The 14840-nt window shown below is 43.9% G+C and overlaps 1 protein-coding gene across 5 annotated transcripts in view; it reads left to right on the top strand.

The window, feature by feature from the left end:
- The window catches only part of SETD3 (SET domain containing 3, actin N3(tau)-histidine methyltransferase), an 87947-nt gene extending 76967 nt beyond the window's left edge, over positions 1 to 10980 (top strand). For all 5 annotated transcript variants that reach the window (XM_071213700.1, XM_058291850.2, XM_058291860.1 and 2 more), the window contains 5 exons: positions 3163 to 3237; positions 4379 to 4545; positions 5422 to 5507; positions 8623 to 8783; positions 9600 to 10980. In XM_071213700.1, the coding sequence (XP_071069801.1) occupies positions 3163 to 3237; positions 4379 to 4545; positions 5422 to 5507; positions 8623 to 8783; positions 9600 to 10031 (921 nt within the window). In that variant the 3' untranslated portion in view covers positions 10032 to 10980. The remainder of the gene's footprint in view (positions 1 to 3162; positions 3238 to 4378; positions 4546 to 5421; positions 5508 to 8622; positions 8784 to 9599) is intronic.
- The last annotated feature ends 3860 nt before the right edge of the window (positions 10981 to 14840 follow it).

A 14840-nucleotide genomic window follows, 5' to 3' on the forward strand; every position in this document is an offset into this window, starting at 1 on the left:
CAGAAGGATTAACCAGTGGTTCTGTGGGGCCACAGGAGACCCTGTTCAGTAAGCAGGGCGAACTGTCACACGCACAGCTGCGTGAGCTGGAGGATCCTTCTGTGGCAACTCCTAGATGCCGTGTCAGAGCAAACCACGGCAGATTCATTGTTTAGACTATTTCTTTCTCTACTGCCCCTTTCCCATCATCAGTACAAGCTTGCTCTTTTTCCTCACTTCTCAAACAATTCACTCTCCAGATACTGTCCCATTTCTCTCCTTTTCCTTGTAGTAAGTCTTCTGTAAAAAGTGGGCTGTACTCATTGTCTTTACTCTCTCCTCCCATTCACGCTTGCACTCTGTCCAGCGAGCCTGTCCGCTCCAGAACTCCACCCAGACTGCACTGCCCTGGGTCACCAGGGGCATCACTTCAGCAGGCACACAGTCGATGCCCGCCCTCCACTCAACTGCCTCTCCACTTGGTGCCAGCCACCGTGTTCCTTTGTCTTTCTCCTTCCTCACGCCCACTCTTCCCCATTTCCCCGTCTCTATGTGGTGGGGGCCCAGGTCGGGCCTCGAGGCCTCTTCTCCTTACCCAAGCCTACTCCCATGATGAGCACTCCCAGCTCATGGCGTGAACACTGTCCTTGCCTCACCCGTCCCGGTTCCATCTCCAGCTCAGTCTTGCCATGGTTGGCACTTCTGCTCTGCAGGCCTGGTTGACACCTCCACTTCACACGTCCAGATGGAGCTTCTCAGATCCCCCTAATCCTCTCGGCTCCCTCATTCTAGCTAGTAAAGCAAAAAGCCTGACTTCCCTCTCGCACACTTACTGCTGCTCTGCTGGTAAAACTTGTGAGCTGTATCTTCAAAATGCATTGAAATACACACAGCTCCTGTCCTAGCCCAAGCCACCACAAAGCCTATCACAGTCACACCCTCCAGGGGCTTCCAGGCTCAAAAGCCCGGGTTTTTCCAGGAGCTGTCAAGCCCCCGCACATCCTGCCCACCACACCGCCAGTGCACACAGCCTGCCCTCGTCTCTGGTTCATGGCTGGTCCTCAGACACTAGCACGTCCCACCCCAGGGCCTTTGCACTTCTCTTCCCTCTGCCTGGAACACTGGTTCCTCAGATGTCTCCAGGACACACTCACAAGCTTCGGCACCTCCTGTCCTGAAGGCCTTCTTCCCTTCCCATTTTATTTGCCCCTATTGTCTGTGTCCTGTGTGTCCTGTGTAGTTATTTTCTATATTGTTGCCACCACTTCTTCCTCCCACCCCTGATTTGAATATAAGGTCCATGAAGGCAGGGAAGTTTTTTGTTCATTGTTAGATTCATAATGCCTGGCATTTGGGGAATGAATGCATCAATGGTGAACATGTAGATAGCATCCACCTCTACCTAGATAAGTAAGAGCAGAAAGAAAGAAACCAAAATGTTAATGTAGTTATTTTGTCCTTCTTTCTGTATTCCTTATTTTTCCCCCAGTGACAAAAGTAATATGGTACGTACTCATTGAAGAAAAGTACAAAGAAAAAAATTAAAATGATCTCAGTTTCCGTCGTGGGTGTGTGTGTGAGTGAGGCACACTTCCTTGTGTCTTGCTTTGAATATGAACAGTGACCTGGAATACAGTAGGCTCTGCCCACTGTTTACAGTCGCACTGTGGATACACATGTGAGAATGCTGCCTTGTCTGCAAAGCTAAGTACTCGTGAGTGTAACTCATGGCCTCCCGGGAGAACCAGAGCCAAGGCTGAGCTGCAGGTGGCTTCCCTCTCCTCGTGTGTGCTGGCACCTGCCTGCTTGTGCCTGCTCCAGAATTACCATCAACTTCCTGACATGCCCCCACCCTGGGCAGACTTGGGGTTCTGTGAACTGTTTGTAGCTCTGTGTATAGTAACGTGCTCATATTCTTACTATTTTCGCTCTCTGCCTGTCTTCCTGCTCAGTTGTCTCTGTGGGTAGAGACTGAGGTGGTCCCCTACTGTTTCCTGGGTGCCCGCCTCAGTGCCTGGCATAGAATGAGCACTAAGTATTCCTAGAAAGAAAGTCGGTTGGGGCAGGACCCACATGGCAGGGAACTGGAGGGACAACCAAGAAGGCCCGAGGCAGAGGGGCACGCCCACCCAACAAGGACGTGGGAGGCTGAGTTCTGGACCAGCTCCTGCTCCTCCAGCCGCTCCCCCTGGACTTTGCTTTGGGCCTGTTCAGTGCCTGTAGATTTGGACTGTGGGTGGCGATTTCCAGGGGCTCCTGCTTAGCGTCCTCCTCAGCAGTGGGCCTTGCTCCCTTGGGTCCTTGGGTCCCAGTGGGCCTCTGTGACAGCCTCTGCTGAACAGACGGGACCTCCAGGGTGAGCCTGAGCATGCACTGCTGCCTGCTGCCCCCCTGGAGTCCCTTGGAAACCTGGACTCAGCAAGAGGGGCTGAGGCCTGGGGTGGCGGCCCACATTTCTTTGCATTCAGATGCATTTTCTTATTCAACCCTGGAGGAAAGTGTTTGGCAGTGCCCCACACAGAGAAATTACATGCACCACTTCATAACTTTGTGACCCTTTCCAAGAAAGGGCTAGAGAAGGGTGGTGAGGACCCAGTGTGTCTGGGAGAGGGCTACTGTGGGCGTGTTAAGCTGTATCTTAAGCCTTGCCATTTTCTGAAGTTACTGAGAGTGTTACATGTCTGTGAAATAGATCTTGTTTCAACATCCTTAATCATTTCTCCATCATATATTGACTTAACTTTCCACCCCCTTCCCTCCATGTCCTTGCCCCTGCGAGGGTCCTTTGTAACAGCATGGGAGAGCTCTGACTTGCTGTGCTCAGGGTCCATGACAGGACAATTCCTTACTCCACATTTATTATCATAAAGTGATGTTTTGGAGTCAGAAAAGTGAAGGAGGAGGCCTGGTGATGCCTATGTCCCGTGGGGAGGCTCAGAACAACTCTGGCCGAGATCAGCAGAACCTGTGTTTTCCTAGGAGTACTTCCTTCAGTTAATGTTCCATAAATTCTGGTGTAAATAGAATCAGTGGCAGTTGTCTGCTCAGTTTTCCCACAATATTCAGAATGTACTCTTTGAAGTACCTTTGGATACCTTTTAAACTCAAATTGCCAAAGGAGAACCTGACACCTGAGGGATGTGCAGACACCTTGGGCTGACGATTTTACCCTTCCCCTGCCAGATCACCACCGGCTACAACCTCGAGGACGACCGCTGTGAGTGTGTGGCCCTGCAGGACTTCAGGGCTGGGGAGCAGGTAGGCTTCCTCCGCGGCTAGCAGAGTCTGGAACAGTCGGTGGGCACTGAGTCAGCCTTGTGTTGGTGTTCTTTAAAATGCTGTTGTATTTAAAGAAAAATGCTACCGTATTGGGCAGAAAAATGGGGGATTTATATTTAGGATTATTTGTTTTCTGGAACACATCTGGAGACCTTGGGTCCACAATGAAAAAAGATTTAAAAACAAGTATTTGCACAACCGACCTAATATTTGTAGAACTGGAAACTAAAAAGTAAACTTGTGCTAAAACACCAAAACCAATTTTTCAACTGCATCAACTGCATTTTCATTTCATTTTCTGTTGATTAGAACCTTCTTTATGAAGAGGCAGTCTGATCAACTGGCAGGAGCCGTGAGCTCTATCTTTGTCTTGTACATACATTGTAATCTGAATTTTAATTGGATGGGTGCTGGGTTAAGCTTTTCAATGCGTTTGAAAATATGCATCGAAATAAAAACCTACGTTATATCTGTCAGTCTTATAACCAAGTAGATATTAGGGGAAAAAAGCAAAACAACTGACGTCAGCCATTGACATTCCAATTGAAACAAAATGAAAACTACCAGTGTAACAAAGTACTCGTCTGTTATTTCTGAAGGAAAGTTCATAAACCCCCTGCTAGGTGCAGAATTGCCAGAGGCTCTAGAAATGAATTTATGACAGTCATTGCTTTAAGCTCTTGTTCCCAAAGAGATGCTACTGTATTAAAAGGAGTGGAAGAGCATGGTGAATTTCAAGCATAGACTTAAGGTACTAGCCTTGCTGTCCCTTGGAAGGGGAACAAGATTATAAGAAAGGCTCGTGGCCCCAGGGAACCAGCTCCTTGGTGAGCCATGGAGGCTTCCCTCAGAGGGTCCAGGCCTCCGGGTGGCCTCTGCTCCCGGGTCCTCAGTCCACCTCAGGTAGTTTGGGAAGTTGGGAAAATTGTACACCTTGCTGAAACTTCATCCTAGCTACACAGGATGTATAAACTAGGTGTGTGCTTACTTGATAGCTGTTTGGTTTCATTAATGTAAAGAGGCATTAAATATATGAGAACTAATCCATTGCCCTGCTCTGATTTAAGAATGGATATTAAGTTTGTTTTATGTTCCTGTTTTTTTCTTTGCTACATCTTAGATTTACATTTTTTATGGCACTCGGTCAAATGCAGAGTTTGTGATCCACAGCGGTTTTTTCTTTGACAATAATTCACACGACAGAGTGAAAATAAAGCTTGGAGTGAGTAAAAGTGACCGGCTCTACGCCATGAAGGCCGAGGTCTTGGCCCGCGCTGGCATCCCCACGTACGTATGGACGGCTCAGCACGTTCCTGTACTTGTTGAAGTAGTTCCCGTTCCCTAGCACTGAGTCAGTGTAGTAATAAAAGTTCTCCACAGTAGTTTGTCTTAATCTCTTTATCCCAGTTACACAGCGAATTTAAGCCATGCCAGGTATGGCGATTTGCAGGTGTTTTCAGATCAACCTAACTGTGTCACTGGGGGCATTCAGTCCGCTCCAGGGGGATGGCCTGGAGTTCTCCCCAGTTAAGTAAGTACTTTAGTATCTTTGATGCCTCTTGACTTGGAAAGGTTAATGGCCTGGATCAATTTGTTTCATTTAATTCTTTGCCATTTTAGTTTCTGTATTGAAGTCATGCTCCTTGGTGATTTCAAGAATTTCTGGCTAAATTATTTAAGATAGTCTTGCATTTGAGGTGTGGAATGATAAGAATTGTGATTTATTAATTTTCCAGGGAATGGAGAAACCATTCTTAATGAAAATGGATTTATCCAGACTCTTTTTTTAGTGACCTTGTCAATATTTGATTAATGATTAAAATGTGAACTCAACATAAATTGTCCTTAATACTTTTTAAGAACCCGGGCGTGTTTAATTCTCTTAATGTGTTGTATGCAACCGAGATTAAAGCTCTAAGAGTCCAAGAAAAACTGGCAGAGCTGGTCACTGCCGTGGCAGCCCAGCCTAGCCCAGCAGCCACGCCTTCTGCATTTTGTGAGAATAGAAAACTGGGCTTTCATAGTTGAGATGAGGAGTCAGAATGACTCATCCCTGCTTAGCCCTCCTGGAGGACAGCCGCATAGTGCAGACTTGAGGGCTTTCATTTTGGAACAAGTTGGCAGCTTCAGCAGGTGACTGATCTTGCCTCCTAATTTTGTCAGGTCCAGCGTCTTTGCATTGCATTTCACCGAGCCGCCCATATCTGCCCAACTCCTGGCTTTTCTCCGTGTATTCTGCATGACTGAAGGTAAGACATTTCAGGCAAAAAGAAAGATGTTGCCTTTTCTTTCCTTTTTTTAAAAATTCATGGAAGTGTAAAGTGTAGGAATTCAGATTAAGAATAAAATTGCTAACACTAAAGCATGGGAGGAGGAGAGATGGAAATTATGGAGATGGAAGAAATTGATCTTCTTTTACACTGAAAAGGTCTTATTAAATCCTCCAATGTGTTGTTGTTTCTCATTTTTAATACATAAATAGTCTGTTACTGCGTTGGAAGAAAACTTAAAACATCTTGGTTATCTAATATATCGAAATTCCACATTTGTGGATGGGAGTTTTTGATGTGCTTATTACCTAAGATGGACGGAGCCTAAACTCACTCACAGTAAACATGTATTTTAAAGTTACCTAGAGAAGTTAATTATCAGTTGACACTTGAAGTCTTGTGGTCAGTGATACGTGGATCAACCACCTGACTTCATTTGTGAACCATCTATGCATATTGAATTGGAAATTACCTGCACGGATTTTTGTGCCAGGCATCCTGTTAGAGTAAATGACATTGCAACTAGAATCTGTGTAGAACAAAAAAAAAATTTTTGCCTGCAGCTTCTTATTTCAGGCACAGAAACAGAAAAAAATATATAGATATTATATATATTATTTTTAAGATAAGTCTTTTGAGGTTTCTTATCAGATTTGACTTATTGTGGTTGTGTTTTCATTTATCATGCTAAAATGTACTTCTCCAAATTCCCTGGTCCTAAAATTTCATTTTTAATTGTGTGTGTGTTGATGTTGTTGTCGTAACCTATCTTAAATCCTGTGCAAAATAGACTGGGTAGGAATAAGTGAATGAATGAGTGAATGATTGACTGATTGGATAGACAAATACATGTTCTGGAAAGAAGCTACCAGAGCACTAGGGAAAGGGCATTTACGGTCACAGCAGCGAATCCTGGCCCTTGGAGCGGGGCTCGTGTGCTGTGCTCTGCTGTCCTCACAGTGCCAGGGCTTGACCTCATGATGGAGCACTGGAAACCTAGTCCCCAAGACAGGCAGACACCAACTGTGTCCCTTAGAAGCAGACATGTGTTGCTATAGATTTACAGAAGTACAAGCTTTGGGTGAGTTTTGTACTTCAGTAGTGGTTCATCCATTCAATTTAGTGAGCACCAGGTAAGGGTTAATGGCTTTTCTTGCATGTAACGTAGGCATCCAGAATTGCAGGTTACTGTTTGTACACTCAGGGAGGTGACAGTTAAGAGAGATGGCAGGATGCTCTGTATTCTACGGAGCACCCACAACTTCCAGGCCCAGTGCTAAAGTGCTCCATACTTAATTGTAGTCCTTATCTTCCATGAGAGGTAGGTATTCTCATTTCACTGATGTGGAAGCTCCAGCTGCAAGAGGGCGCGTCCTTTGGCCAAGTCTCTCGGCTGGCAAGTGATGAGCCTGACCCGGAATCACAGCGCCTGTGCTCCAGGCATCCCTTGTTGTACTCGCAGGTCTGTAAATGACATGCTCCACCAAGGAGATTCCTACTGCTCTCTGGGGCTGCAGGAAACAGTGCTTGAGGTTGACTTTGCAACCTGAAGTTCGGGCTTGGCCCAGGAGGTGTTGGGCCCTGTGACTTGGCAGCTTCCTGGAGCAAGCAGACCAACAGGGCCCCAACGAGCGGACAGGCTGCCCAGAAGCCCAGGGAGGAGCACCAGGTGTGTGCTGGGCAGAGGGAGCCTGGGAAGGAGTCAGCCCAGGAGCCACGCGTCCATCTCCCCAGGTGTTCCGGGCAGGTCACCCCCCTGCACTGTCTTACCCCTGCTTTTTATAGGTTTTCTTACTCCTATGCGAAATGAGTTTAGTTTCACTTTGAAAAAGTAGAAGACAAAGCACTTCTCCCCCATCACCTTTCTGCCACTGAAGAGTAAGGTTTGAGCAGAGGATTGATGTTGGGGAGGAAAACCAAAATAATAGGAACCTGAAGTATTTGGGCCTCTAAAAAGAAGTTTCTAGCACTAAGGAGGAAGTATTTCGTTTTAAAAATTTTAATCTTCATTTTTTATGCAGAGCATAAACTGAAGGATCAGAATTTTTTAAAATCCTGAATTTTATCATCTTTTGCTAACAAATACTACTTAATTTATTTTTTGAACATTTAGAGTAACTTATATTTTCCTTTTTTTTAAATGTTTAAGTCATTTTAGGTTCGTTTATGCTCTTAATTTCTCTTTAGACATAGAAAGACAGTTTGTCATGTCAAGACAATTCATCTATTCTTTGAATTACTCTAACTAATACTAATAAAAGTTTGATTTGCTGGCAGCAGCAGTTCTTCAATTTGAATTGTAAATAGTGACAGCTGTGGGGTATTTTGCCCTGAAAGAGATACTGTCTCATAATTACATAAGAAGCCTGGGTCTGCTTCTTGAGCGTGAATAGGATCTGCCTGTTTGGTCTTTTGGAGATAATGTGCCAAGAGAGAAAATGCTCGGAGCAGTTGCTGAATTCTTTCCTCTTCTTAGATATATTTGAAGGTAATTGAGATGTTCACTTGTGTTTATTTGTAATTCCTATTTAAATTCCTGACAAGTAAGACATATAGGCACATTTTAACTACCATTTTTATAGGTGATTTTCTTGTTTCTTTCAATTTATGACTTGTTTGTTGTAAGATGAAATAAACAGCTTTCTCGGGTCTAGCACCAGAATAAGCACCAGTCGGATTTAGATTTAGACCTTTGTTGGGACCTTTGTTCATTTTTACCATTTACGTTGTTCACCTCAGTGTCCCTTTGACCCGCTTGGTGTGGTTGACCCAGTTAAGCTCGTGGCATGTGAAAAGGAGATTGTCAAAATCAGGGGTGCAACTGTGTAAAGGCATTCAGTGCCCCTCACAAAAACAGTGAAAAGTGGCATGCTAGGCCAGGGCTTGATTTGCATTCCAGATAAAGACTACGCTCCCTCTTTTTCTGTCCTGAAACTCACCGGTAACTCTGCTCTGGAGAGCCCAGAAATGGCCTGCCCTTTTAACCACAGGGAAGTGGATTGTTGGCAAAGGTACTTTCCAAGGCGGGTTGCCTGTTTAATGAGTAGTGGTGCTGCTTTTCCTCCTAACCGGTTGCTGTTTGTATTTCTTGTAGAAGAACTGAAAGAACATTTGTTAGGAGAAAACGCTATTGATAGAATCTTCACCTTGGGCAACTCTGAATTTCCTGTTAGCTGGGACAATGAAGTCAAACTTTGGACATTTCTTGAAGATAGAGCATCACTTCTTTTAAAAACATATAAAACAACTATTGAGGTAATTAGAATAAGTAAAGATTTGAGCTTTGGCATGTTTTTAAAAGACTTTAAACGAGGTTACATCTAAAATGTCAGTTACTGTAACGCTTTAGCAAAATAATTGTGTAGTTGGTATTTTTCATTCAACATATTCATATTTTTTCTATTTAAAATGTTTACAGTTAGCAAAACAATCACCGAGGTATTGTTGATTAGAAGATACATTTTTAAAAAATTGTCGTAGTACTCTTCTTCAAGTCATATGAAGCAGCAAATGTACATTTTTTTTTTATTTCTTTTTTTTTTTTTATTGACTTTGTAATAATATTACATCAAAAATATATATGTGAGGTCCCATTCAACCCCGCTCCCCCACCCCCCCCTCTCCCCCCCCAACAACACTCGTTCCCATCATCATGACACATCCATTGGATATTAATTTGTGCCTTCAGAGTTTACCATTGAGCCTTTAACCTCAAGTGCTTCCTTCTCATTCACTGACTCACTCATTCATTCATGCTATTCAAGTGCTGGGCCCTGAGGTGACTTCAGTACACAAGAAGTCAGATGTGTTATTGACAGGAAGCATTTGATTTAGGCTTTTTGTTTTTGTTTTATAGCAGTTTTATTGAGGTGTAATTTACATACAGTAGAATGCAGCCCTTTTAAGTTTATACAGTGTGATGTAAGTGTAGAGTCATGTGGCCAGCTCCAGCCAAGATTTAGAATGTGTCCATCATCCCTGGCCCCAGGCAACAACGTATCTGCCTCCTGTCACTGTAGTTTTGCTGATTTAGACTTGTTATAATTAATTTTGCTCTTTTTCATTTTCCAGGAAGATAAGTCCTTCTTGAAAAACCATGACCTTTCTGTTCGCGCAACCATGGCCATCAAATTGCGCTTAGGTGAGAAGGAGATTTTGGAAAAAGCAGTCAAGAGTGCAGCTGTCAACCGGGAATACTTCCGCAAGCAGATGGAGGACAAGGCCCCCCTTCCCAGATACGAAGAGAGTAACCTTGGGCTGTTGGAGAGCAGCGTGGCGGACTCGAGCCTCCCCCTTGTCCTGAGAAACCTGGAGGAGGAGGTGGGCGTGCAGGAGGCCTTGGCAATCCAGGCAGAGGCCAACGAAAATGGGCTCGTAAATGGTGAACGCTCTTTCCCCAACGGGACCAGATCAGAAGAAGATTTGAAACAGGAAGAGAGGAAAAGAGCGAAGGGAGATGCCAAAGAATCATCTTCAGACAGCACTGATGCCGTTAAGGAGTAGCTCTGAGATGAAGCCTGACCTGTTGGGAAATTCAGTTTAGCAAAAGTTTATGAACAGTCCATTTACATTGCTGTGTTTCCTTGTTAACATTTTTCTTTCTGCAGAGAGGAAGACATGTTTTTGCTGCTTTATATAAAAAATGATTTTTTTAAGTTATTTTAAAAATCTAGCTTCCCTTTTCAATTAAGATTGCCATCTGCTTCTGGGCAAAACATACAAGGTCAGCTGACACCACCACCACCAAAGAGGGGACGAGGGGCCTTTGGAAGATGTTGCAGGCCCCCTGTGGGCCAGTTTATTTTCTTCTGGGGAAGAATTCAGGTTCTCTTTCAGCTGTGCTTTTGTTGGCCTGTCATTCTGACAACCAGAATTAAAGCTTGCTCTGCCTCCTGCCAATAAGAGCTGATGGCAGGACTCTGGGTAATCAGCACGATGGTGGGGATGTGGCACAGCAGAAATGGGATTGACTTAAGAAACTCTAGAGTCTGGGCAAAAACTTTTTATTTTTAGTTGTTCCCTTTTAAAAAATAACACCCTAGTACCAAAAGAAAGGTAAGGTGGCAACCTTATTTTTAATAGTTCTCAATATTGATGATATTCCTAATTATATAAATATATATACATACACACATATACTTAGTGATTTCTAAAGATTTGTTTACATTTTGTGTTTTATTTTCCTGTACTAAGAACTTGTCCTTTCTCCTCGAATCAAAATAGGACACTCCATCATCATCCTAATTTTAAATGTTGGTTCTAATTTTAAAGGGGTGTGTTTGATTTCCACCATTGGTAATGCAGAGTTTGAAAGATAGGTGACCCACAGCTTTATGTGGTGGTGGTGAAAGTGAGGCGCTCCCTGGCTTTTCTGGTTTTCACAACAAGCTAGAGATTTTCAAAGCTACACTTTTGATTAAAAACCCTTATTAAAAGGAAAACATGATTAAAATTTTCGTCTCTTTTCTTTGGAGTGGGACAGGCCCTTTGAACTGAGCTTTCATGCAAACCATCCTCGCTTATTCACTGAGTACTTTTTGAACTTTGAAGTTGTACCTTGCCGTGAGCTTGCCCTGGGAACACAGAGCTGGATGAGCAAGCCGGCCAGAGGACTGCAGCCAGCCCCCTTGACCAGCCCGCAAGGTTGGCATTCCAGTGGGGGCAGAGTGGCAGCAGGAACACAGGAAAAGGTGGGCCCCCAAATCTACCAGTTTTCAAGTTAGAGATTGCCCATCTTCCTTAGCCACAAACTTTTACATTGTGTGCGATGTCCTATTCAGTACATCCCCTTATTTTAAAAGGGTTATGTAAATTATTCATCCAACTGCTTTAATAAACAGTGCTGCGGCAATACAGGTGGTCTTAAGAATGTGCTCAGTGTTTCTCCTTGGAGAAGACAGCTCTGCAGAAAACTGTTCAGTTCTTTATTAAGGATTTAGGTGAACAAGTGTGTCAGAAATTGTTGTTAGTACTTAGTAGCTTAAGTTTGCATGCTGCATTGAACACTAGTGGCAAGTGTCATTTTTAGGTGAGGTCGATAATATTTATCATGTAGGAAACATGACTGTTGATTTGTATGCAGTTGGAGCTTATTAATAAGAGAATGCATGAGATTGCCAATTTCACAAGAAATGGCCTTATATCTGAGATACTTTACCAGAAATCTTACCTGGAAAGTTTTACGTATTAATTTCCAAAGGCCACAGCACTGTGATGGTTGAGTTTTCTACTGTCTGCTATAAAAGCACCCCAGAAATTAGAATTCTCATGACTTATTTGTCTGTAGATGCATTTTCTCATTGGACTAAAAGTTCTCAAGCCTAACCTTAAAAAGGTAGTTTGAAAAAATATATACAGTTAAATGTAAAATAGCATCATGAGATCCAGTAGTTTCCAAAATATTCTCTGGAAAAGAATTGAGATGGAGTTGAAGGACCACTGGCCTGTGAGTCAGTCTTCCTAAGTTATAGGCATAGCTCGTCATCAGTGAGCTGCTCTTCAGACCTCAGCTTCTTCGTTTACTTGCAAGATGAAAGAAGAGAATGGTAATAAATTATCAAAAGTCCCTGCTTTAAAATTCAGAGACTTATTCTTAATTGATGGAGTCTTTTTGTCAAGGTTGTTGGACCAAAAAAACGATTGTATGAGTTGTACTTCTAGTCAAGGCAGCCGACATAAAATGGTGCTCATAAGAAACAGAACTTTTTCAATGCCAGAAAATAGAGTATCTATTGAACAGTGTTACTTTCCTCACTTGGGTAGAATTGCCCTAAAATGACTCTTTAAAGCTGGTGCAACTTCAGCACCTATTAGTCATACTTTTTGACCTATTATGGTTCAGCAGATCTAGTGCTGCTTGCACGAATACTTGGAGCTGCAACTTGAGCATTTGAAAATTGAGGAAAAGTGATTAAATTGGCATTGAAGAACCCTCATTGCCATCTGTCATGAAAATAGACCTTTCTCTCAAATCATTTTAAAGTTTACTTTCTTCTTAATGCCTTTGGATAAGAGGCTGTTCAGGCTAGTCATTGGAAAAATGCCAGATTCTGCTTCTGTTTCGTTCGCTCTATGTGTTATTTGTGTAAACAGTCAGCAATTAGATCTCACCAACCTAGAAAAACCATCCAGTTTTTCATGAAAACTGGCAATTGATAGGTGATGTTCCCCCAACAGTTTCTAGAATAGGCTCGCTAAAAGATATATTTAATTTTTGTTTTTGAGAGATGGGGTCCAATATTAAAAATATTCCCAGGTTCCCAATTACATAGAAGAATTGTAGTGTTATACTCAGTTAAGCCTTTACTTAAAAAACAAGGGAATCAATTTTCTGTAAATCATCACCTACTAATTTTTTGGTGGTTGATATGTACATGTTGGAGTTAAAGAATGGAAAACAACATCAACAACAAGAACACAAAGTTCCTGAGACTTGAGCTCAGAACCACAATAGCACTGACCAGACAGGAAGTCGGGCCTGGTGGTGGTGGTGGTGGAGGGTCTGGGAGGTAAGTTTCAGGGAGCCCGAATCCGAAAGTGCTGACTGTCCTGTCGCTGCGGGAGAAGCCGCTTGCTTATGCTATGATCATATTATTTTGCTATGATCATATTATTATTGATCTGACAAAAGGAATGTATTAAATAGGGTATAGCCAATAACCTGACCCAAGAATTTTGCTCACTTTGATTTAAATGTCAATTTCAATATGTATAGAGTAGAATCCAATAACCTCATAAAGGGCCACCCTACTCTTTTTTTTTTTTTAAGATTTATTTTGTTTATTCCTCACCCCCTTGTTTTGCATTTTTGCTATGTCTCTTTGTTGTGTGCTTGTCTTCCTTTTTAGGAGGCACTGGGAACTGAATACAGGGCCTCCCGTGTGGGAGGAAGGTGCCTAATCTCTTGAGCCACCTCTGCTCCCTGCTTTGTTGTGTCTCACATTGTGTTTTCCTCCTTGTGTTTCTTGTTGCAACGGCTCGCTGTCTTCTCATCTTTAGTTGGCACTGGAAACCAAACCCAGAACCTCCTCTGTGGTAGGCGGAAGCTCAATTGCTTGAGCCATATCTGCTTCCCCACCCTACTCTTAACTATCTTCAGCACCTTTTAGAGAATATTTCAAAAATTTCGTGTGTAAATCAAACTTGAGTGACTTGGATTGTAAGCTAAAGGTACTGGCAAACTTATTTGAATGAAGATCCTGGCTATGCTTGGGCTGGAAAGAGGGCACCTTAGCAGGGACAGGATCACTGTTGTCACATGCTTGAAGAACTGTCAGTGAAGGAGGGGGCCCAGGCTCACTCGGCCTCTGTCCAGAAGGCGCAGGTAGGGCCAGGAGGCCGGGAAGGCCAAGCTTAGCCAGTGAGGACGTGCTTCCTAACAGCTGGTGCGGCCCCAGAGCCGGTGCTTGTGGAGGACTTGCACTCGCTGTGTGAGACACATCCACGCTGCTGTCAGACCCCACAGCTGAGGGGAGAGGGTACTGTAAACGTGGGATGCTTTGATCGTATTAAATATTTTAGAGTATTGGGGAGGCGATATATCATGGCCAGGAGTGCGAACTCTAGGATACAAAGACCTGGGGTCCCATCGCAGCTCTGCCTTCTCCTGGCTTTTCTCTCCCAGCACCTTGGGCCTGCTGCTGATGTCCTTATGCCCCCTTGAGGCCATGGTGTGCTGCTTACCTCTAGAGGGCACTCGGAGGACCAGATGAGATCATATAAAAGTTGGTAGAGTGCCTGCTGCGGGCTAACCATTCAATAAATGTGCGTTATTACGATTTTCTAAGCCTGTCACATTCTGGGAGGCAGAAAATGTTAGCAAGACTGAGGGTACCGAAGTTATCCCTGCTCTGCTTGCAGGCAGCTTGCATCCGTTGATTTGGGAACTTCAAACCTGGAGTTGCCGCTTGCTGTTCTTGGTGCAGTGCTGGATTCTGTGGGCAAATCAATGATCCCTAGGGAAGCAGATGTGGCTCAAGGGATTGGACTCCCATCTGCCATATATGTAGGAGGGCCAGGTTTAGCTTCCCGGGGCCGCCTGGTGAAGGCAAGCTGGCTGAGCGGAGAGCTGGCCCGTGTGGAGTGCTGGCCTGCGCTTATTCTGGCCCAAGTAGAGAGCTGGCACAGCAAAATGATGCAACTAAAAGAGACACGCAGGAGACACAGAGATGCAGCAGACCACGGAGCTGAGGTGGTGCAAGATTGAGGCGCTCATGGATTGAGCACTTCTCTCTCTCCCAGTCCGGAAGGTCCCAGAATGGGTTCCCAGTGCCGCCTAAAGAGAATTCAAGCAGGCACAGAAGAACGCACAAC

This window comes from Dasypus novemcinctus, chromosome 3 (assembly GCF_030445035.2).
Source record: "Dasypus novemcinctus isolate mDasNov1 chromosome 3, mDasNov1.1.hap2, whole genome shotgun sequence".
Taxonomy (NCBI): Eukaryota; Metazoa; Chordata; class Mammalia; order Cingulata; family Dasypodidae; genus Dasypus; species Dasypus novemcinctus.